The sequence below is a fragment of the Salmo salar genome, chromosome ssa10 (genome assembly GCF_905237065.1).
Source record: "Salmo salar chromosome ssa10, Ssal_v3.1, whole genome shotgun sequence".
NCBI classification, from domain to species: Eukaryota; Metazoa; Chordata; class Actinopteri; order Salmoniformes; family Salmonidae; genus Salmo; species Salmo salar.
Window position 1 is genome coordinate 40221882 of NC_059451.1, and position 25136 is coordinate 40247017.

General features: G+C 44.4%; 1 protein-coding gene and 1 pseudogene across 1 annotated transcript; one reads left to right on the forward strand and one right to left on the reverse strand.

Annotated features, from left to right (window-relative positions):
• Positions 1-1529: 1529 nt before the first annotated feature.
• Positions 1530-2764, forward strand: LOC123724537 (TBC1 domain family member 7-like; annotated as a pseudogene).
• A 579-nt stretch (positions 2765-3343) lies between these two features.
• Positions 3344-22762, reverse strand: LOC106560364 (phosphatase and actin regulator 1). Its single transcript, XM_014123214.2, has 13 exons — positions 22078-22762; positions 17059-17223; positions 13036-13116; positions 12705-12830; positions 12247-12432; positions 11336-11609; positions 8050-8192; positions 7135-7291; positions 6183-6238; positions 6006-6067; positions 5555-5695; positions 5178-5254; positions 3344-5064 (listed from the first exon to the last, which is right to left on the reverse strand). Exons 1-13 carry the CDS (start codon positions 22331-22333, stop codon positions 5049-5051), a joined length of 1740 nt encoding a protein of 579 aa, XP_013978689.1. The 5' UTR covers positions 22334-22762; the 3' UTR covers positions 3344-5048.
• Between the last annotated feature and the right edge of the window lie 2374 nt (positions 22763-25136).

Sequence of the window (25136 nt, forward strand, 5' to 3'; positions counted from 1 at the left end):
TCACTTGTAGCCTGTGAGAAAGATTCGATCACGAGAGCCATGTGAGTGAGAGATGCGAGCATACAGGCGGGAGAAGGGAATTATAATTACTATATTCAGCCCAAGGGCACAACGGCCACTGGCCGCAAAAGGCATGGATATTTTTAGGGGGCATTACGGCCACACAAAGGGGATGCAGGCGGAAAATTTGAGGCATTATCAAGTGCTTGTCAAATTGGGAATAAGAGACTGAGGAAGTGTGTACAGCCTGCTCAAAAACCAAATCAGAGCTCATGCCTTTCATGCAAGTTTTTTCAAATCATTAGTCACGTCATGCAGTCTTAGAATGTATAAAAAAATCCAAACACATAGCCAAGTCTAGGTCCAAGAGGCTTCTAAACAGCTTCTACTCCCAAGCCATAAGACTCCTGAACATCTAGTCAAATGGCTACCTAGACTATTTGCATTGCCCCCCCCCCTTCTCCACACCACTGCCACTCTCTGTTGTCATCTATGCTTAGTCACTTTAATTAACTCTACCTACATACTACCTCAACTAACCGGTGCACCCGCACATTGACTTTGTACCGGCACCCCCCCGTATAAATGATTTTTTACTGCTGCTCTTTAAATACTTGTTACTTTTATCTCTTATTCTTATCCGTATTTTTTGAAACTGCACTGTTGGTTGGCGGCTCGTAAGTAAACATTTCACTGTAAGGTCTACACCTGTTGTATTCAGCGCATGTGACTAAAACAATTTGATTTGAACATTTGTATCACAACTACAGTTACATAAATAACTCTAAATTAAGCAGATACGACTACCTGTTTCTGTGTTAAACGCTCAACACAGAATAGCCGGACGTGCGCACTCCCTCAAATTGTTTGGAAAAATATCCTTTCTGTTTTATTCAGCTATGTTCAATTGTATTCTTCATACTATAAAATAGTGGCACAGAATTTTAAGCAAATCTTGTCTTCTAAATGAACTAGTATAGCCCATAGCCGTATGGCATAGCCAGATCAGGGCCAAACATTAGGACAACTCATAATATGCTGTTCGGTTCCTCTGAATAGACTACATTTTCTTCATATCATGGTTCTTTAGACCTGTCTAAGACCATACCCCTGGTAAGAGGAGAGAGAGAAGAAGAGACCTGATTTGGATATAGAGAGAACCTGGTGGGCTTTATTTTTTTGGTATTGAATTTGAATGATTTCCTGGTACTTTTGTATACTTTTTAGCCAGTAGATTTGAAAGTAGTGATTAAGAGCCAAAAGTGGCCCCCAAGAATGTCGTACTATGTCATATACTGTATGTGCAGATATGTGCACCACATCATTGCTCCTTTGCTCTGTGTGTACGTATGGCTAGCTGTCACTCAAAGGGCGAAGGGCTGAAGCTCATTGGCTAGAACTGGAATTGCTAGGGGGCTGGCCCACGTGGGGGAAAATGTAGGGAAATGGTGCCGTACAGCTTCCAGAAAACAAGGGATTTCAAGGCTAATTGAGGTAAAACAGTAATTCTGATAATAGATTATGCATGTATGAACTACACATTGGCACATTCAGCCCAAAGTGGGAGGTTTAAAAAATAGTTGCTAGTTGCCAAAGTTTCAAAGCATGTCTTTAACAGAACATACAAACATTTGGAGAGAGGTGAAAGGAAATCAGACCCTTGTCCTGAACGTATATCTTACCTCTACTTGGTCCTACTCAGAAACTTGATTTAACTTTATTCTTTGTTGTTAGTATAATCATTATGTTAGGTTACTTAAGTGTAAGACTGACAGGTGTGTCTCTGTGTGGGTTTCAAGAAGATGAGGACTTCCTTTCCATAGCTCGAGCCATGGAGGAGATCGTTATTGGCTGATCAAACACTTTGTCAACCAGTTTAACAACAAGTTTGGAGATTCCATACCCCATCTGTGTGTGTACACCATCTATCTTTCAACACATCTAACCCTGTGTCTTGACTCTCTCCCCTCTTTCTGTGGCCGGTTGGTTTAGCCCAAGAGTCTGGAGCACTATTTGAGTGTGGAGGAGCCTCGGCTACTGAACCATCTGAAGAATATAGGGGCCCTGGCCATCCTGCCATACAGCCTATGGTTCAGACGCTGCTTCGCTGGCTGCCCAAGTCTAGTCTGCAGAGGTTAGACACACTGATGCTTATTTCTCTCAACAACCCAGGCGTGAGAGTCGTGATCTTTGCATATGCAAATAAAATGTTGTCAAATGTCGCACTTTGCTGTTCTGTGAGTGGCATGGGTCTGAGGCGGTTAGAGAAGTAACGTACCATGTTAGCTATGACGCTTTCGTTAAATTCATTGCTGTTGTGATGTGTCTCTGGACTGAATGCTGGTCTCAGGGTGTGGGATAAGGTCATCAGGGGATCCTGTAAGATCCTGGTCTTTGTTTATGTGGAGATCTTTCTCAGCTACAAGATCAGGCTGATGTGAACCAGCTGGCCAGAGGGCGTGGTCAACTTCCTGTGCAATGTGAGTGATGTCATCCTCATGGGACAATCTGTTTTATTGGTCACAGTCTCAAACCTGCAGCCAACCAAAATGATTTACCTCCTTTCTCTACCAATCACATTGATTTGTTTTGTTTTCTCCTTCCTCTAGCAGGTGCACAAGAGAACACAGATGCCATAGTGACTAAAGCCATTGACCTGTGGCACCCCGATGCACTCTGTATAGAATCACAGACCTCCAGATCCCCAGCCAGACACTCTTGATGGAGGTCATTGACATTGGGATATGCTTGGACTCTCCCTCCCCTCAACTGGAGAACTCTGCCACTAACAAACATCCAATGAGTTTGGACTCAATGGATATAATGAATGATAGAATGACTGTACTAAGGACTGGTCCAAGGTAAAAAATTATATATATATATATATATATATATATATATATATATAGTTGGGGAAACTGGTTCCAGACCTGTGCTTAGAGAGGCTTACTGAGCAGACTGTGATTTTGGATCACAGCAGCAGTCCACTGTTTTTAATAGCCTGGTCCCAGATCCGTTTGTGTTGTCTTGCCAACTCCTCCAACCTACTCGGTTCAGTCTACTCCAAATTAAGTCCCTTTCCTTGAACATGTCCTGATGGAAGGAAGTTAGAGGTGGCTTTGCTTGGCATATGAATGTCTAGCAGAAGCACAGTTAAATCATGTATTTGTCAATAAACATACATTTAATGACAGAATGTTGAGTGCATTAAAACCACTCAAATATACTGTTCTACTTCTATTATGAAACAGTATGGTTTCATTTAGTAAAGGTGAGTTAAGTTCTCACTGTTGGTGATGCTACATATGTATGGAATAGAGACGGTTGAGGAAAGCAGTTTTGAATGTTGTTTTTTAATAAGTTTCCTTTAGATAAGAAACTGCATACATGATAGAAGACGAACAATAAGTTAACAATCATCACATGCAGTTTCCCTCTGTACAAAAAAGAAAAACATTTTAGTTTATTTTGTATTATGTACACATCTTATACAGTAATTCCCAAAGAATATCCTCTTTCTTTTGTTAGTATGGAGAGGCACAGGGAGACGGTCCTGGGTCGTGTTTAGTAAGCACTCCGTTGTAAAACTTTTCCCATGTTTTGTACCTTATGAACATGTCCCTGTACATACACGCATACCAAGATACACCACAAGTCAAAGGGTTCTCCGACTAAACGATCAACTGCATGTGTTTATTATAAAATAATTTAGAAATGTCTGTCTCCTGTGTATGAGCTAAAGCTTGTAGTGTACTTTCATTCACAGCCAAAGGGTTGTCTAATGTCGGTTCTCCACTATGAGGCTAAACAAGGCGGAACCATACAATTCCTGTTTTAAGAAATCTAAATTCCATTCCCTTCACAACTATTGACCATTAACTTGCCAGTCTATGGAGCACTCTGCTGAAACATTGTATAGACAACATACTTTATCAATTGTCATTAAAACAAAGTACATTTGGCAACGTTTTCATCCCTGTAAACAATGACAGGCACAGTGACACTATACAGAGGGTTGCAGAACTCTCAATAATAATGGCGATCTGGGTTGCATTCAAGATCACAACTCATAACAGCGTTTCAAAGTGTTATTGGTATTGAGCAGGCAGCTCTCTGAAATGTTCCCAGTAATTGTTCTCTTGAATGCAGCCCTGGAGGAAAGAAAAGTTCAATTATTGCTAGGTTCATATTTCTATACTGTATCAACATGAACAAAACATGGACAGGATGTGTTGTATTTCAACATTTAAGGGTATATATTCTGATCATATTCTCATACTACAGCTTCCAGAGTAGCACATGGTGTATACGGTATTGTAAGTAGTACTGCAACACACTTATTACAGCATCCTATTCTGCAGTCCTATCTGATTGAAAGGGCTTGATCCCTCTGTTTTGGAAACAGCAGCCCTTGGAGGAGAATCATTTTTCACAATCAGTTGTAGGAGGTCTCTGTATTTGTAATTTTTTTTGATACCCTGCCAAACTCAATCTCCCACAATCCCAAAGTCCCATTGGCACAGATATAGGAGCAGAGTTCCAAAACTGCTCCATGGAGTACCGTCAAAAACCAAAGTGCAATAAAGTAAACACATTAACCATCTTCATTATTAACAATTATAATAAAAGGCTATTAAAAAAAACAATACTTTTTAGTCCATATAATCTCAGTTGACAGAGAAGCCAGTCAGTCTAGTGCCTTCTGTCAGTCTCTCCATGTGTATGACGGTCCCTCTCCCCAACCTGACCACACTGTGACCTCTCTGTGACCACTGGACCAAAATACTGTTGTAGTTTGTCCAGTCTGCCCTTTCCATTCATTGGTAGCCATTTTGGGTCAACACTGGAGCCTGTAGAAGTGTCAGTCGCCCAGTTCTGTACACACTCCGCCAGGTTCAGATTAAGTTTACGGTCAGGTTCAGATCACGCTCTACTCTGGTTCTGGTCCAGTTCTGGTCTGGTTGTGTTCTGGAAGGGGAGGGGTACACAGAGGCAGCAGTTTTGAGGTCCAGCACTTGAGGTTGTTGAAAAAGATGGCATAAGAAGAACTATGGTCGATGAAACCTACAGGACAGAGATAGGGAGAGAGATAATTAGTTACTGTATACACTGCTTGTAGTATGGGCAAGTGTATCTGTGTTGTGTTGCAGAGTGTAGTATGGCTGTGACATACATACCTGGTTAGATGGCGACTACCCTCATGCACTTCCATCTCTGTGCTTTTAAATTCATTGAGTTCTTTACGAATAGCAGCCTACAAGGGACAAACAGAACCGGAGATCAGTCAGAAACAAACACAGTATACGCATGACTATAGTTGCAAAATTCCAGGAACTTTCAATAAATTCCCTGGTTTCCCAGCAATCCTGGTTGGAGATTTCTGGATTTCCTGCTTATTCCCTTCTTATTCTGGGAATCCTCCAACTGGGATTTCAGGAAAACCAGGGAATTTATTGAAAGTTCCTGTAATTTTTCAACCCTACGCATGACTGTGCATTTGTGTTTGATTGTATATGTGTGTGCGGTGTGCGCACCTGCATGTGAGTGTTATTACCTTATCTGCAGCTGTGAGTCTTGTCCACGGTTTGTCTGCCCTCCTGTCGTAGTCCTGGGCGTCGGCTACCTCTACATAGTCACTGAAGCGGGTCAGGATCTTAGCTTCCCTCAGCTCCTCCACTGTAGGCCTCTGACTCAACTGGGGACAGGAGAAAAGGGTTGTCAGAGAGTGTGTGTGTGTGGTGACTGAGGGTCTCGGGGGCAGTAGATATGGATTATTGTGTTAGTTGTTCTCAACCGTAAAACAATAAAGATGGCCTCGCAGGCAATCATCCAAACCGTTAGAGAAATAGACACGCACACCGCTTATGTTACACAATAGAGAATGAGATAACTTGATGTCATAACAGGTAATGCTTTTATATTTCTAATGATCTGCCATCTAATGGAAAGTGATACCCTATTCCCCTCTCTCACCCTTCCCCTCTCAACCTCCTCCCCCCTCTCACCTTTCTAGACAGGCGTTTCTTGAGCTCTCTCATCTCATCTAGCTCCTCCAGTTCATTGCGCGCTGAGAGAGGGAGAGACAGGTTAGAATAGAATAAAACAAAATACAAAAGTCACTATTGTCCATTTCGTGAAAAACTGGAAATGTGTATTCTGCCTATCTAGTCTGTTCTACTTACGTTTGAGTATGTTTCTCTGTTCCAGCTCCTCTGTAGTTGGCCGTTGACTTAACCTCCTGAGAAAATGAAGCTAAAGTCAGTCAGGACCGTTTCCTAACATCTTTTATTTTCTGATGTCAGACCAGTCTCCTCTGTGAGCCATGACTCCCTCAGATGTATTTACTTACCACCTCAACAGTCTGACACAGTGATTCACACAGCAACAAGAGGGAGGGAATGAGATGGAGGGAGGTGAGGGAGATGAAAAATTGAGAGAGGGGTGGAAGGAGAAGGAAAGGGGAAGCAGAGAGATGGAGAGGTAGGTAGGGAATTAGATACATGGAGAGAGGGAGGGCAGGAAGCGAGGGTGGAGGCAAGAAGCAGTGAGTGTAACAAATGAAAGTGTGAGGCGAAAGAAAGGAAGGAAACTGTTTGAATTCTTTATTCCTGTATTGCCACATTTATGTTCTGTACTCTGTGAAGGTAAAATCCCACTTGAAGCTGTCCGCCCTCTCACTGGCATATTCAAGATAATATGTCAGGCTCTCTCTTACTCTTCTTCGTCTCTCCCTCTCTCCTCATCGGTTTCCTTCCATCCTCCGTCCCTCTCCCTTTTCTCACTTCCTCGCATCTCATCTCTGTCTCGCTCTTCACCTCTCCCCCAGGTCACATCTCAATCAGGCCAGAGCAGGGTGTACAGGCGCTGACTAGGAGGGGAGCTGTGTGTGTGTGTGTGTGTGTGTGTGTGTGTGTGTGTGTGTGTGTGTGTGTGTGTGTGTGTGTGTGTGTGTGTGTGTGTGTGTGTGTGTGTGTGTGTGTGTGTGTGTGTGTGTGTGTGTGTGTGTGAGTGTGCGCGCATGCACCATGATAGCTATATACAATCTCTAAAAAAGCAGCTGTGTGTGTGTGTACATAGGAACTGAGTGCCCTCCTAGCCATTGCTATAGGGAGGGTGTATGTGTGTGCATCTCACCGTGTGAGCTTGGTGCCTATCTGCTGCCTGAACTCCAGTCTCTCCTGGTCTGACTGTCTGGGCAGGATATTCTTCTCCTCTAGCTCTCTCACAGACGGACGGTTACTGATCTTAATGGCCAAGGAGTCCTTCCTCAATACCTTCAGAGCCAGGGTACCTACACACAGACACAAACGTTATTGTCCATTAAATGTTTATAAAATTGAATTACTAACACCACCAGTAGCTAACTCATGCACTAGCAATTCAATTGTCACAACTTTTATCCTCCAGTGAGCGCTACAGGATGGGAGTGTGTTTACTGTTTCCAACCAACTCCTCTGTTTACATAACCAGATTACAGAGAGGAGAGAGGTGTGTGTGTGTGTATAAATGGTTCAGATTTTTTTTATTTTATTTAACCTTTATTTAACTAGGTAACTCAGTTGAGAACAAATTCTTATTTACAATGACAGCCTACCCTGGCCTAACCCGGACGACGCTGGGCCAGTTGTGCGCCACCCTATGGAACTCCCATAGGGCGGCCGGTTGTTACAGCCTGGAATCAAACCAGGGTCTGTAGTGACGCCTCTAGCACTGAGATGCAGTGCCTTAGATCGCTGCGCCACTTGGGAGCTTGAAATGGGCCTCAAATCAATAATTCACTGCTGAAAGGAACTACTGGAACAAGGTATCTGAGGACTAGCCATCATGTGTTTCATGACACACATTACTGTCACCTCGGTGCTTTGATTGGTCACAATCAGGGAGGCAAACCAATGGGATTCACAGCTCATAATGGAGGGGTCCAATGAAAGGAGAGCTCTTAAACTACACATCCCAGTAGCCATTGAAGCTGTTACCAGGAGGAATGGCCATTAAGCAGACACCAAACAGCCACTACGGCCCCAAACCTATGGATAAACAAACACTTACTTGAAAACAGTGTTTCATCGTCATCTTCATCCTCCTCGTCCCTGTACGACCCAGGTATGTCTTGGTAGTCTTCTTCGTTGGAGAGGTTCTCTTTGTTGTTATCACATGCTATCATCACCGTGGGAACCACATGGTGCAGGGAGCTGAGGTCAGGGAGAAAGGTCAAACGTTAGCGAGAGATGGTGAGCTTGTGTTTGTCCATCCATGCGTGTGTGTGGTGTTAGAAAGACGGGAGTAGTAAGGGAACGTCCACCATACGTTGTTATGAAAGGAGCTATGGAAGTCTGTGATTAACGTAAAACAGCCAAGCGTAAACGGCACCTCAAATCAACTGAGGAAACAAGACTGAAACACTGTACAAAAACGGCCTGACTCAACCAAAAGGGAGACAAACTGCAGACCAATCAGAAACTAGCCTCGAAGCAGCATCCCTGATTGGGTCTGGGAAACAGCACAGGAGCAGATAGGAAAACAAGCAGCAATCTCGTAACTGGAGCTCTCATACTGGAGAATAATTATCCCTGTTGTTTATACAAACTCAGTTTGAGTGTGCCTAAATGCCAACACATTTAGACAGATTCAGGCGGCAACCAAGTCAAAGAAATAAAGACTTTAGAAAGACTAGGATACCTATTATCATTTTGTGCTTGAGACCAAACCGAAAAATGAAAGGAAGGAGGAAAAAAAAAAAGTTAACCGGAAGCACATCTGACTGAAAGGAAATCAACCCCCTGACGGCCCACCAATCAGAGTGATGGACCATGGGGGGGCAATCTGGCACTGGCACATCAGTTATACCCTGACTACATCGCTCGCGTCGCGTGCACAAGCGCGAGCGTTGCAAAATAAATGTAGAAATCTATATTATTTCATTATTGCACCCACACTGCTCGTGCGCCCCAACGAGCGTCTGCGTTGCCAAGGGCTAAAATTAGTCAGTTCTATTTGTGATGCAGATCGCGCTGCAAGTCCTGCCTCTCCCATCTCCTCATTGGTTTATAGAAGCAGGTACCCACGTGCCATCTCCTCATTGGTTATACCCACGTGGGTGACTGAAAGATGAACAAGGTCGGTGGCGGTAATGCACCTAATTTATGAAAGTTGCCAATCGCAATATAAAGTCCAGAGAAGAAAAAGCCTGGAAGGAGGAGAAATGACTTGAAACGATTCGGTTGACCGTTTTATGTGTGGATTAATTGGTGGAGTAGAGAACCTTGTGCATTTCAGGGAAAATAACAACTATGTTTATATCACAGGACAAATTAGCTAGCAACAGCAAGCTAGCTAAATAGGACAAATTAGCTAGCAAGTGCAAGCTAGCTTGCTAAATTGCCATAAATGTTTAATGCTTTTTGACGTGTCCCCAAATTAATGTAATTGGTTCAGAGATTGTTTTGATATTTTAACCTGCGTGTCGTGATCGCGTTTGGTGTGGGGGGACGCGCGTAGCCGGGTTGTGTTATGTGTCATGCCCTGATATGTATCACCTGTCCTTTTATTGTCTCCACCCCCTCCAGGTGTCGCTGATTTTCCCCAGTGTATTTATCCCTGTGTTTTCTGTCTCTGTGCCAGTTTGTCTTGTATGTTTTTCCAAGTCAACCAGTGTTTTTCCTGTTCTCCTGCTTTTTGCTATTCTCCTTTTTCTAGTCCTCCCGGTTTTGACCCTTGCCTGTTTCTGGACTCTGTACCCGCCTGCCTGACCATTCTGCCTGTCTTGACCACGAGCCTGTCTGCCACTCTGTACCTCCTGGACTCTGATCTGGTTTTGACCTTTTGCCTGTCCATGACCATTCTCTTGCCTAACCCTTTAGATTAATAAACATTGTAAGACTCCAACCATCTGCCTCCTGTGTCGGCATCTGGGTCTCGCCTTGTCATGATACACTGAGTGTTTGGGTCAATCGCAAGGCGTTTTCCCCTTGTGTGATGAGTCTGTAGACTGATGGAGATGGTGTGTGTTTCTGGTGGTGCTCTAAATTGGTCTAAACTGGTTAGACACCAGCCCATGATACACATACACCCAGAGAGGTAAAGCCAAGGTAAGGCTCTGGGAACTAGTGCAGCTCTTTATCCAAAGCTGAAGTGAACAACAGCCAGAGGTTTAGATGAAATGGTCTCTGTACTGAGATGTGTATGACTGACCAGATGTTTCAAATGCTGCCTAGAGTATTGTGGTATTGGATTCCTAAATGACTAATTGATTGTGAGTGGATGGATGCCAATAGTAACCAATCACAGAAACCTTTTAACATTTACAATTTAGTTATTTAGCAGACACTTTTATCCAGAGTGACTTACAGGAGCAATTAGGGTGAAGCGCCTTGCTCAAGGGCACATTGACAGATTCGTCACCTAGTCGGCCTGGGGATTCGAACCGGCAACCTTTCGGTAACTGACCCATTCTATAACCTATGATAAAACTTCCGAGAGCTGACCTTTCGCCCATCTTTCACTGACATAGAGAGGCTCTTATTTCTACTCTGACACACAGGCACAAAGAGAGACCGAGACCTCCACGAAGACCTCCCAACAGCAAACTGTCCTCTCTAACGCCAGACTCTGTCTGCTAACAGTGCTCCTCTCTCCCATTGACCGGGCATCAATCTTATTCCCAATTTAACCCCACTAATTAGAATACGTTTTGTCAAATGATTAAGAAGCTATTTAACGACTCGATCCAACTACCCACAATCCATCACACCGCTGTAGAGTAGGCACAGGCCAGGGCCAATGGGAGTGGACTACAGGGCAGGCTGGATATACACTGAGTGTACAAAATATTGAGTTACATCCTCTTTTGCCTTCAATTTGTTGGAGCATGGACTCTACAAGGTGTCGAAAGCGTTCCACAGGGATGCTGGCCCATGTTGACTCCAATGCTTTCCATAGTTATGTCAAGTTGGATGGATGTCGTTTGGGTGGTGGACCATTCTTAATACACACAACTGTTAAGCGTGAAAAAACACAGCAGTGTTGCAGTTCTTTACCTAAACCGGTGCGCGACCCTCAATGGCACACACTCACAATCCATGTCTCAATTGTCTCAAGGCTTAAAAAGTATTCTTTAACCTGTCTCCTCCCCTTCATCTACACTGATTGAAGTGTATTTAACATCAATAAGGGATCATAGATTTCACCTGGATTCACCTGGTCAGTCTGTCATGGAAAGAGCAGGTGTTCCTAATGTTTTGTACACTCAGTGTATACAGTTATGAACCACCTCATCACCATTATTTTTCATGCACACACATGGAGGAAAGGACACACACTGCACTTTAGTCCTCACCTCTCGTATCGCTTCATGGTAAGGGCCAGGGTCTTGTTGAGTTCCTCGATGATGAGGCTGGGGGGGTGTAGGGGCACAGGAAGGGTCCCGTAGTGTAGGGAGTGGCCCCCAAGGGACCCCACATGGTGAGAGGGAGGGGGGCACTTCTGGAAGGTGAGGGCCGAGGGCTCCATGCTTACCCCCGCTCCCACAGGCACACAGATCATCAGCTTCTTAGGAGGCAGAGGAGGCGACAGCTTCATGGACATACAGGGCAGCTTCACTGGCATACCCTCTACAGAGGGAGGGAGGGAGAGAGAGACTTCACTAGTGTTTCACTATGTTGAAATAATAAAAAAAATACAGAAATATACTTAAGAAAAAAGAAGGAACAGCATGTCAGAAAACATCAATGCAATGAAGAATCCATAGAATCAAATCCCTTCTGGGAAAATTGGAACACACTAAACAAACATGAAGAGCTACCTATCTAAAATGGAGATAAACCACCTATCTAAAATGGAGATAAACCACTTCTCCAACATTCTTCGGCCATTTACCAAAGAACCCAAAACATATACGTGATTATTTACAAAATGTAGAATCTGTTATTAAAGACTACCACAACCCACTGGATCACCCAATTACATTGGATGAGCTACAGGACAAAATACAAACCCTCCGACCCAAAAAGGACTGGTGTTGATTGTATACTAAACGAAATGATAAAATATACAGACCACAAATTCTAATTGGCTATTCATAAACTCTTCAACATTATCTTCAGCTCTGGCATCTTCCCCAATATTTGGAGAGAGAGAAATAGATACATAGATCAGAGTCAGATATACCCACACAAGCGGCAAGCTGGTGGTCATAGAAAATAGAAAGCAAAGTAAAAGCAAATTACACAGAGGAGTACAGGGCTCTACCTGTGATGTGGTTGGGCAGTCTGTTGACGGGTTTGGGGGGTAGCGCTGGGGGTTGTTTGGGTTGTTTTATGTTGTGATGAGATGACTCTGCCCCGCCGCCGTCGCATGGATACACCATGACCTTCTTAGTGGGTGGAGCCTGGCTGGGATTCTGGGTGTGGTCTGACAACTGGAACTCTACTGTACCTGGGGACAGAATAAATCAATCAAGTGTCATGTTACAACAGGTTGAGAGGAGATTAACTAATGGGTGAGTTTGTTGGGACAGGGCCTGAGATGAGAGAATTGACCAATCAAATGTTATATTACAAAAAGGTGAATGGGAATGAAACAATGGATGAACGTGTTGGGAGGCGTGAGGTGTGAGAACAAAATTGACCAATCAGATATCATGTTACAGCACAGTGAGTGATGATGAACCAATGGGTGTGTGTGTTGATAGAAGGCCTGAGATGCACCTATGGCTGACCCTGCTCCATCCATCAGCTCAGCTCCATCACAATGTGATGGATCAGACCCTCCTAATGCTGGAGTCCTCCCATTCTCCATATTGACCTCCTCTCCTTTCGTTACTACCGTTCCGTCTGCAGAGAGGGGGGGAGAGATGGAAACAGATAACATGTTCCCAGTACATATCTGACCTGGATTCAATACAGGTGGATACTGTGATGCTGACTGTGTGACTTGATTTTGCCTAAAGGATGTTAGATTACACAACAACAACATTTTGCCATCAGGCTCTCTAACCTCCCTCTGCTGTCTTCTCCTCTATACCCTCTGATCTCTCACCTTTGTCGTAGATGTCCTTCAGCACTCCTCTCTTGATCAGCTCCTCTCTGCTCTGCCGGGTCGACATCTTCCTCTCCAGGACTGATGGGGCAGGATATGATATCGCAACAACATTAGGTGGCATTATACCTGACATTACTATATTCACTGTGGTCATAACTGGCCTGCAGAGCAGGCACAGGGTACTGATCTGATAAATGATGTAACACTGGTCACTGCCTGTCTGAATCATAACCCCATTATGGCCATGGTGCAGTGATAACATAAGGCTGGTATGGGGTAAGATAATATATATCTGTGTGTGTGTGTTGGTCACATTGCTGAACATGTGGTGTTCAGAGAAAAGCAGAATCTGCACCGACAGCTGGGGGAGCAGCATGAGATTAGAAAAACAGGGCAGCACCCCACTGGTGTGTTTATTTGTAGGCTGAAAGCAGCTAGAACGATGCAACCTAGGGCATAGACTCTCTATCCAAAATATATACGTTTCATACTGTAGATTTAACATGGACACATGGCTCAGGACTACCTTGCATAACAAACTTCATATTATATCATAAGGACGGTATAACATATCAGATATCTTACATAATTCCGGAACATTATTCAATTAAAGAGACAGTATTAGCTGAACTTCAGTAACAGCAAATATAGGGTCAGACTGAATCTGCAGGGAAACTTGCAACACTTTCACAAGAGTTCTCTGCATTTCTGATGAACAAGACTGATCATGTATAAATGTTCTAAAGCACTATTTGGTATTTTTCATTTCAGATCATTTATAAAAGGCCAAAGGGGACCTATGCTCTCAGTATCTACCAAGTCTTGCTGATGTCTAACGTGCACACACATCCTGTGGTATTTTTGGCCTTAGCCGCCTGGCTCTGAGGCATCATGGTACCTAACTGCTGATCCCCTGTTTACATAATATAACCATCATACAGTACAGCATCTAGCCACCCAGCTCTGTTACCCTACAGTACAGCACCTAGCCACCCAGCTCTGTTACCCCACAGTACAGCACCTAGCTGCCCAGCTCTGCTGCCCCATAGTACCTACAGTACAGCACCTAGCTGCCCAGCTCTCCTACCCCACAGTACCTACAGTACAGCACCTAGCTGCCCAGCTCTGCTGCCCCACAGTGCCTACAGTACAGCACCTAGCTGCCCAGCTCTGCTACCCCACAGTACCTACAGTACAGCACCTAGCTGCCCAGCTCTCCTACCCCACAGTACCTACAGTACAGCACCTAGCTGCCCAGCTCTGCTACCCCACAGTACCTACAGTACAGCACCTAGCCACCCAGCTCTGTTACCCCACAGTACAGCACCTAGCTGCCCAGCTCTGCTACCCCACAGTACCTACAGTACAGCACCTAGCTGCCCAGCTCTGCTACCCCACAGTACCTACAGTACAGCACCTAGCTGCCCAGCTCTGCTACCCCACAGTACCTACAGTACAGCACCTAGCTGCCCAGCTCTGCTGCCCCACAGTACCTACAGTACTGCAACTAGCTGCCCAGCTCTGCTGCCCCACAGTACCTACAGTACAGCACCTAGCTGCCCAGCTCTGCTGCCCCACAGTACCTACAGTACAGCACCTAGCTGCCCAGCTCTGCTGCCCCACAGTACCTACAGTACAGCACCTAGCTGCCCAGCTCTGCTACCCCACAGTACCTACAGTACAGCACCTAGCTGCCCAGCTCTGCTGCCCCACAGTGCCTACAGTACAGCACATAGCTGCCCAGCTCTGTTACCCCACAGTACAGCACCTAGCTGCCCAGCTCTGTTACCCCACAGTACAGCACCTAGCTGCCCAGCTCTGTTACCCCACAGTACAGCACCTAGCTGCCCAGCTCTGCTGCCCCACAGTACCTACAGTACAGCACCTAGCTGCCCAGCTCTGCTGCCCCACAGTGCCTACAGTACAGCACATAGCTGCCCAGCTCTGTTACCCCACAGTACAGCACCTAGCTGCCCAGCTCTGTTACCCCACAGTACAGCACCTAGCTGCCCAGCTCTGTTACCCCACAGTACAGCACCTAGCTGCCCAGCTCTGCTACCTCACAGTACCTACAGTACAGCACCTAGCTGCCCAGCTCTGCTACCCCACAGTACCTACAGTACAGCACCTAGCTACCCAGCTCTGTTACCCCACAGTACAGCACCTAGCTGCCCAGCTCTGCTACCCCACAGTACCTACAGTACAGCACCTAGCTGCCCAGCTCTGCTACCTCACAGTACCTACAGTACAGCACCTAGCTGCCCAGCTCTGCTGCCCCACAGTGCCTACAGTACAGCACCTAGCTGCCCAGCTCTGCTGCCCCACAGTGCCTACAGTACAGTGGAGAGTATGTGAGCAGAGTTGAGCGTTCGGAATCCCGCTCATCGTTCACAGAAAAAAAAAACGGCCACTCCAAATTCACTCCATTCATTAAAATCACCTTTTAACCAACACCCATCTATTTTTGTGACTACCTGGACCTACCATTTGGTTTTGAAGTATTGAAACCAAACCATATGATCTGAATGAAAAGTATTTTAATAAACAACATGAAAAGGTGACTGTAAGATGCGCTCATCGTTTCAAATAGGCTACATGTCGTATTAAACAGCATATAAACACTCTAAACAGGTCAGGAGCCAGATACGGTGCCTAAGAAGGAATTATTTAGGCAAATAATATCAAGGCTATAGCCTACAAAGAAATAAATTGTGAAGCATTTGCAACACACTAGGTTGGGGGAACATTAAGCGGACAGCATTTAAACAACATTTTGTTGTATTAAATCATTATAGTCTATAAATTGCACATATAGGCTGAAACGTAAAAATGAAACGAGAAATGCCTTATTAGGCTCAGTCTACAGTGTCTTTGAATTCACTTTTAGAAACATGAGTTTGGCCAGAGTCTGTGGCTTCAGCCTCATGTGATGGTGCCTGGAGAGCAGGCCAGCAGCGGAGAACATCCTCTCTGCGCTTGCAGAGCCACTGGATGCTAAACACCCTTCGGGCCACTCTTGCCAGGCAGGGCAGGGATGTGGAGTTGTTTTTTTAACTTTTCTATAGGTAGGCTTAAAAGGTTTTTAGGCAAAATAAAACCCTATCAAAACAGAAAGCTCTTTGAAAGAGGTAATATGTCAGGCCTATTGGGCCAAAATCAATAATAGCCTATTGTTTATATATATATATATATATATATATATATATATATATATATATATATATGTATATATATGTGTAAATAATAGAACTAAAATAATAGAACTAAAATTAGCTACACTTTTAAGAGATCTGATTTTTAGTTTATAAATACTTTGCTACAATGTCACACTTAGCTAGCTACACACCTTGTTCCTTTCTGTATGCATGTGCACCATCATACTTTTGAGATACGTGTATTTTCAGATTCCACAATGATTCTTTAGTTGTGGACACTACATCACCGCACTCCCTCTCCCTGTGTTTTATCAGTTTCTTTCTGAAAATATGTAGTGAACTCCATGACAGTAGCTAAAGCAAGGGGCTATAGCAGCACACAAGTAGACTACAAATGCATGCTGGGCCTGGCATGCCCTGAGTTCTTGAAGTGAGCGCTATTGGAGCGATACTGAAACGAAATTGGAGAGGCCGAGAAGGCCAACGCTCCAGCCTTTGGGAAACTCGCTCTGCGCTCCAGTCAAATTGGGCACACTCCGCACCTCGCTCACATACTCTGGTACAGTCTTCAACAATGATATAGTACATAGCTACCCAGCAATGCCCTCTTCCTCATAGCACCTACAGCCATACATACATCAACATGACATCATTACACTGTAAGGTTGTAGCTTTGCCTTGAGGACATAAGACTACAGCTACCGCAGGGTAGGGGGGAGTGCTTTGGTGGCAAACGGAGAGGTAGAATACAAGCGGTTAAGGCTAAGGGGTTAGATCTTAGGGTGTTAGACTAGGGTCAGGGGAGAGGTAGAAAGCAGGGCTTATGGTTCAGGGGTAAGGGTTGAAGGTTAGATAGGGGTCTTACCAGCAGATGTCTGCTTGAACTTCTCGCTCTTCTTCTTCCTCCATTTCCATGGTTTGAACAGACGCCCCAGGGTGGCAAACTTACTCCGCCTGCGAATGGGAGGGGTGTGTGTGCCAGGGACAAGCGAATCAGATCGCATCGCTGCCAGTCGCTCCACCTCCTCAACTGAGAGGATAGAAAAGAGGAGAGATGAAGAAGAGAGGAGAGATGAAGAAGAGAGGAGAGATAAAGGGAGAGGAAAGAAGAGATGAAGAAGAGAGGAAAGATGAAGGGGAGAAGAAGAGATGAAGGGGAGAGAAAACAGTCAATAACAATCCATAAAAGAGTAAAAGAATGAGATTCAAAGTATGTGGTCACATACACGTATTTAGCAGATGTTATTGCGGGTGTAGCGAAATGCTTGTGTTCTTAGCTCCAACAGTGCAGTAGTACCTAACAATTCACAACAATACACAAATCTAAAAGTAAAAGAATGGAATAAAGAAATATAACTATCAAGACGAGCAATGTCGGAGTGGCATTGACTAAAATACAGTAGAATAGAGTACAGTATATACACATGAGATGAGTAAAGCAGTATGTAAACATTATTAAAGTGACTAGTGTTCCAATATGAAAGTGGCCAGTGATTCAACGTATATAGGGCAGCAGCCTCTTAAGGTGCAGGGTTGAGTAACCGGATGGTAGCTGGCTCGTGATGGCTATTTAACAGTCTGATGGCCTTGAGATTGAAGAACAGCTTCTGTCTCGGTCCCAGCTTTGATGCACCTGTACTGACCTCTCCTTCTGGATGGTAGCGGGATGAACAGGCCGTGGCTTGGGTGGTTGATGTCCATTGATCTTTTTGGCCTTCCTATGACATCAGGTGCTGTAAGTGTCCTGGAGGGCTGGCAGTGTGCCCCGGTGATGAGTTGTGCAGACCGTACCACCCTCTGGAGAGCCCTGCGGTTGCGGGCGGTGCAGTTGCCGTACCAGGCGGTGACACAGACCAACAGGATGCTCTCAATTGTGCATCTGTAAAACTTTGAGGATCTTAGGGGCCAAGCCAAACTTCTTCAGCCTCCTGAGGTTGAAGAGGCGCTGTTGTGCCTTATTCACCACACTGTGTGGGTGGACCATTTCCGATCGTCGGTGATGTGTACGCCGAGGAACTTGAAGCTTTCCTCCTTCTCTACTGCGGTCCTGTCGATGTTACACAGCCCAGTTAGGGGCGTGCTCCCTCTGCTGTTTCCTGAAGTCCACGATCAGCTCTGTCATTTTGTTGATGTTGAGGGAGAGGTTATTTTCCTGCCACCACTCCGCCAGGGCCCTCACCTTCTCCCTGTAGGCTGTCTTGTCGTTGTTGGTAATCAGGCCTACTACTGTTGTGTCATCTGCAAAATTGATGATTGAGTTGGAGGCGTGCGTGGCCACGCAGTCATGGGTGAACAGGGTGTACAGGAGGGGGGTTGAGCGCGCACCCTTGTGGGGCCCCTGTGTTGAGGATCAGCAAAGTGGAGGTGTTTTTCCTACCTTCACCACCTGGGGGTGGCCCGTCAGGAAGTCCAGGACCCAGTTGCACAGGGCGAGGTTCAGACCCATGAGCTTAATGATGAGCATGGAGGGTACTATGGTGTTGAAGGCTGAGCTATAGTCAAGGAGCAATTGATCTGAATCCTTCTAATTAATACATAAGGAAGAAACCATGGTAATACAAATCCTTACACAAGGAAGGATGAAGATGGAAGGTTTACAGAGGGGAGTTAAAAATGTTTTTTAAATAAATTATCCACATGATACACAGCCCAGTTTGGTCTCTCTCTCGAAAGTATTCACCCCCTTGGCATTTTTCCTATTTTGTTGCCTTACAACCTGGAATTAAAAAAATGGATTTTTGGGGGGTTTGTATCATTTCATTTACACAACATGCCTACCACTTTGAAGATGCAAAATATTTTTTTTTATTGTGAAACAAACAAGAAATAAAAGTTGGATGGGTTTCACTGGTGTACAGCAATCTAAGTCATACCACAGATTCTCAACTGGATTGAGGTCTTGGCTTTGACTAGGCCATTCCAAGATATTTAAATGTTTCCCCTTAAACCACTCGAGTGTTGCTTTAGCAGTATGCTTAGGGTCATTGTCCTGCTGGAAGGTGAATCTCCGTCCCAGTCCCAAATCTCTGGAAGACTGAAATAGGTTTCCATCAAGAATTTCCTCGTATTTAGCACCATCCATCATTCCTTCAATTCTGACCAGTTTCCCAGTCCCTGGCAATGAAAAACATCCCCACAGCATGATGCTGCCACCACCATGCTTCACCGTGGGGATGAGTTTCTCAGGGTGATGAGAGGCGTTGGGTTTGCGCCAGACATTTTCTTTGATGGCCAAAAAGCTCAATTTTAGTCTCATCTGATCAGAGTACCTTCTTCCATATGTTTGGGGAGTTTCCCACATGCCTTTTGGCGAACCCCAAATGTGCTTGCTTATCTTTTATTTTAAGCAATGGCTTTTTTCTGGCCTCTCTTCCGTAAAGCCCAGCTCTGTGGCGTGTATGGCTTAAAGTGGTCCTATGGACAGATACTTTGTTGCCTCACTGATTAATGCCCTCCTTCCCTGGGCCGCCAGTTTTGGTGGGTGGTCCTCTCTTGGCGGGTTTGTTGTGGTGCCTTGCAGCTTCATTAAATAGTACCCGCAAAACACCCGTCTCAACGTCAACAGTGAAGAGGCGACTCCGGGATGCTGGCCTTCTAGGCAGAGTTGCAAAGATAAAGCCATCTCTCAGACTGGCCAATAAAAATAAAAGTTTAAGGTGGGCAAAAGAACAAAGACACTGGACAAAGGAACTCTGCCTAGACGGCCAGGATCTGAGTCGCCTCTTCACTGTTGACGTTGAGACTGGTATTTTGCGGGTACTATTTAATGAAGCTTCCAGTTGGGGACCTAGTGAGGCATCTGTTATTCAAACTAGACACTAATGTACTTGTCCTCTTGTTCAGTTGTGCACCGGGGCCTCCCAGTCCTCTTTCTATTCTGGTTAAAGCCAGTTTGTGCTGTTCTGTGAAGGGAGTAGTACACAGCGTTGTATGAGATCTTCAGTTTCTTGGCAATTTCTCGCATGGAATAGCCTTCATTTCTCAGAACAAGAATAGATTGACAAGTTTCAGAAGAAAGGTCTTTGATTCCGGCCATTTTTAGCATGTAATCGAAATCACAAATGCTGATGCTCCAGATAGTCAACTAGTCTAAAGAAGGCCAGTTTTATTGGTTCTTTAATCAGAACAACAGTTTTCAGCTGTGCTAACATAATTGCAAAAGGGTTTTCTAATGATCAATTAGCCTTTTAAAATGATCAACTTGGATTAGCTAACACAACGTGCCATTGGAACACAGTAGTGATTTTTGCTGATAATGGCCACTGTAGATATTCCATTAAAACCAGCCGTTTCCAGCTACAATAGTAATTTACAACATTAACAATGTCTACACTGTATTTCGGATCAATTTGATGTTAATTTAATGTTAAAAAAGTGTTTTTCTTCCAAAAACAAGGACATTTCTAAGTGACCCCAAACTGTTGAATGGTAGTGTATATCTCTCCCTGATATGCTCTCTCCTGATATGATATGCTCTGCCCTGTAAGAGAGATGTCAGACTGTTCTAAAGTAATTACACTGCTCTCCGTACTCCATTTTCTCAGAATTTTTCCATCTCCAAACTCCCCTCTCCTTCCCATAACACCAGTCTTCCTACCAGGCTGGACTGCTTGGAAAAAAGGCATGGTGCCCGGATCACAGGGACAGGGGGAAAAATATTCAAATTCAAATAAAAATACTAACTCAAACTCTTGCGTACACACACACACACACACACACACACACACACACACACACACACACACACACACACACACACACACACACACACACACACACACACACACACACACACACACACACACACACACACACACACCTCACCTTTTAGTCTGCACAGAGTAAGTGTGTGTGTGAGGGAGAGTGGGGGCGCAGGGGTCCAGATCAACTAGCCCATGTCAGCTAAAGTTTTTTAGCTAGGTTTTTTAGCCCATACATTTTGTTGTAATGTTTGAGTCACTCAAATATCACATGAATACACATTGGCGAAATGTAGAATTGCAAGAAAATGTGCTTTAAAATGGCAAACTTTTCTCTGCACCTCATGACAATATGTGTGAAATAAGCTTTAAAACCTACAACAACAAAAACTATCTGCCAAGAAGAGGTGTGTGAACAGTTTGTGCCATGAACAGTGCTTGTGCCTTTAGAAATAGACATGGTGTGGATGTGCAGTGGGGGCGCAGGACGTTCCCCAATGCTGGAAGGGGGGCCTGGGTGAAGTTTGGGAACCCCTTATGCCATTGCACCCTGACCTCACATCCCACCTCATCAGGAGAGAACAAAAAACAAACACATCCAACATTGTTGCATAATAAAATAGTAGTAACAACTTAAGTGCAAAGGAGAGGAGACAGACCTATCAACTGAATTAACTATGGAATGCATTTCAATTATTTATGCTTTTCATATGCACTTGTGATAGTAAATAGAACGGTACATCTCAGGCTTGTAGCCTGCTGGAGCCCGGGGCTGTTTGAACAACTCCATCACAACCACATAAAAAAAAAATATTATACTATTCCAATGCTATACTGCCTAGATAGATATTCAATAGCCTAATGCTTACAAAACACCATATACTAGTATATCCACAGAAATATTCTGACTCAGAGTAGTATCATTTGTTATTATGATTTGAAAAGTCCTCAGCAGCCTGTCCACAGAGAAAAACAGCCCGCCGTGGGGCAGGCAAAGGCAAGCCAAGGGAGCGGTCGCTTGGAGGAGTAGCGCTCAAAACAATCTCCTACTGGTTGAATCAACGTTGTTTCACGTAATTGCAATTCAATTAAGTGGAAACAACATGAAATAGACTTTGAAATGATGCCTGTGCCCAGTGGGCTCTTCCTGCGCTGTGAAAACCTCAACCCTCCTCTCCACTCACCTTCATGTGGGTCTGCGCCGCGGCAGTTGCTGCATATGTGCTTGATCTCCTTCCCAATCTGGCAGTGGATCATGAAAGGTATATTGTTATTGTTTGCCGCGGGTTGCTGCTGCTGTTGCTTCCCGCTACCGCTGCGATTCTTGGACGTCTTCCGAAGCAGGTAAAGCGCTATCCTCTTCGGCGGCTTCTCCTCGGTAACGGCTGGGAGTGGGGAGGGAGCGTCGTTCCGAGAACCAGACGCGTACCAGGAGCTCATAACGGCGTATGCAAGGAACCGCTATGGTTAGGCAAGCAGGGCTATGGCTGTGTGGGGTGGATCGGCTGATCCTGATTCGCTCTCAGATATGCAGTCAGGGGGGCTTTAAACGGTCTCTACACCTAATCTACTGTCTACTCCAATGCTGATGACCTCCGCAGACCTAAAATAACTGCCCGCCAATCCCTGGCTTTGTGCATGGGGGCCAACGACTTCAGAGTTAGGGCTACGTAAATTCGTCAGTCTTTGTATTATATGGATCTGTTCATGTCCACTTATTCGGAGGTTCTTCTCCATTTATTTAGGGGTCCAATCCCTGTTTATGTATCATTGTACGTCATAACATTTGAATCTGCCTCTCAACTGCATGGGCGGGGTTTACGGTTTCCAGTAGTTATCACAGACACAAAGTCTATATCGTAAAAATTATGAATTTAAGGTTAGGGTTATGCATAAGGTTAGAAGTGTGTTAATTCATGTTTAAGGTTAAGATTATGGTTAGGTTTAAAATCCAATTTTAAGAAGATAAATGGGAGGGGTTTATGATTTTGTGGTTGTGGTTGTGGTAAATATTGACGACCCCAAATCATCTCCACCCACTACTGAGATCTGACCTTGTTATTCTGTAGCTACAGCCAGCCTACACAATATTCAAGATGAATATCATATCACTATAACCACCAAAAGCCCTGATATGAAATGAAATCTTAACAACAGTGGAGGCATACCTATAAGGTCATAAACATATAGCCTATAGACCACTCAAACTCAACTCTGGACCTCCAAGCCAGTTCCACTGCATTTTCCCATTGTTCCTCCCTAATCAGGGACGGGTTTAGGTGGATGTAATTAATGATCAATTACAACAGAAGACAAGCAGGCTCCGGGCCTCGTAGGGTAAGAGTTGAATCAAATCAAATACCCCTGCTATACGCCTAACACTCAATGCACAGACCCATATTCACAATACCGGCATAGCGGCCTGAACTGCCAAATGGCAGATTTTAACACACACACACTAAATTGCTTTATTAGCCCACTAGGGAGCAAGAAATACAATACTGCCAAGCTAATGAGACTAAATTGTGAAAAACTCCAGCCACCCTAGCCATAGACTGTTCTCGCTGCTATCGCACAGCAAGCGGTACCAGAGCGCCAAGTCTAGGTCCAAGAGGCTTCTAAACAGCTTCTACTCCCGAGCCATAAGACTCCTGAACATCTAATCAAATGACTACCCAGACTATTTGCATTGCCTATTTGCATCTCAATCCCCTCCTACAGGCCTGACGCCTTCACAGCATGCAACACTGTTATCCCTGCTGGACGCTTACAGTAGAATGGGGATTATCACTGCTCAGTGTGTGTGTGTGTGTGTGTGAGAGAGAGAGTGAATGTGACAATGTATGATTCATCCTTCAGTCACCCTCTATCTTCTCCTCTATATAAGTTCACACTGGAGATGGAGAGAAAAGGACAGTGTTTGAGACAGACAGACAGACAGACAGACAGACAGACAGACAGACAGACAGACAGACAGACAGACAGACAGACAGACAGACAGACAGACAGACAGACAGACAGACAGACAGACAGACAGACAGACAGACAGACAGACAGACAGACAGACAGACAGACAGACAGACAGACAGACAGACAGACAGACAGACAGTTAGACAGACAGACAGTTAGAGAGAAAGAGTGTAGGGAAAAAACAAATTCTGCAGAAATATCATGTATGATTCATCCTTCAATCATTCTCTCTATTCCTTTCTTACAGAGAAGATGGAGAGCGAAGAGGAGAGGAAGAGGATGGTGCAACATGGATGATATAGCTAAGGCCATTTGCAGGTAATAATTGCAACGTATAAGTCCAATACATATCACCATACAGGAAAATATTGTTCAATCTGATTTACACACCATAGTATCAAGTGACACTGTAGCCCTGGTTGATGCTAGACCAGGGATAGGCCACTCCAGTCATGTGGTGCCTGATGTCACACTTTTCCCCAGCCCCAGCTAACACACCTGACTCAATAATCACCTAATCATGATCTTCAGTTTACAATGTAATTAGTTTAATCAGCTGTGTTTGCTAGAGATGGGGAAAGGAGTTTCCCATCCTTGTGCTAGAGGTTTATTTATCATGAGAGCGATAGGTGGACCAGGATTAGTTTATTTATGCAGCGCTACTGCCCCCTGCTGACAGATATAGAAATCACTTATTGGAGCAGTAGTTTCCTGTTATCAACAGCAGGTAGCGATAGCTAATATGAGCTTGAAGTTACAATCACAGTAGTGGCTCATTCTGCAGTACAGAAGTAGCAATACATTGACAATACAGCTTCTCTAACACACATGACTATGCAAACGAGCACATACACATATACTTAATCGCTCTCTCTCATTTCAATTTAAGGGGCTTTATTGGCATGGGAAACATATGTTTCAATAAAAAATTAACAGTAAAAATTATACCAACAAAAGTTCCAAAATTATAACTCTCTCTCTCTCTCCTCTCTCTCTCTCTCTCTCTCTCTCTCTCTCTCTCTCTCTCTCTCTCTCTCTCTCTCTCTCTCAAACCATGTTAATATTGCCAAAGCAACAATGTATACATTGTAATTAAATAATATAAAATGGCAGTAAATAATAATACAAAATTAAATCTAAATATGGAAAATGAAACTATAACTAATTTATAACTAAATAACGGTCATCTTCACCATTACATCAGTACTACAACTACTATCATCATTACCACTACTACTATCATTACCATTATCATTCCAAATAGTAGTGGTAT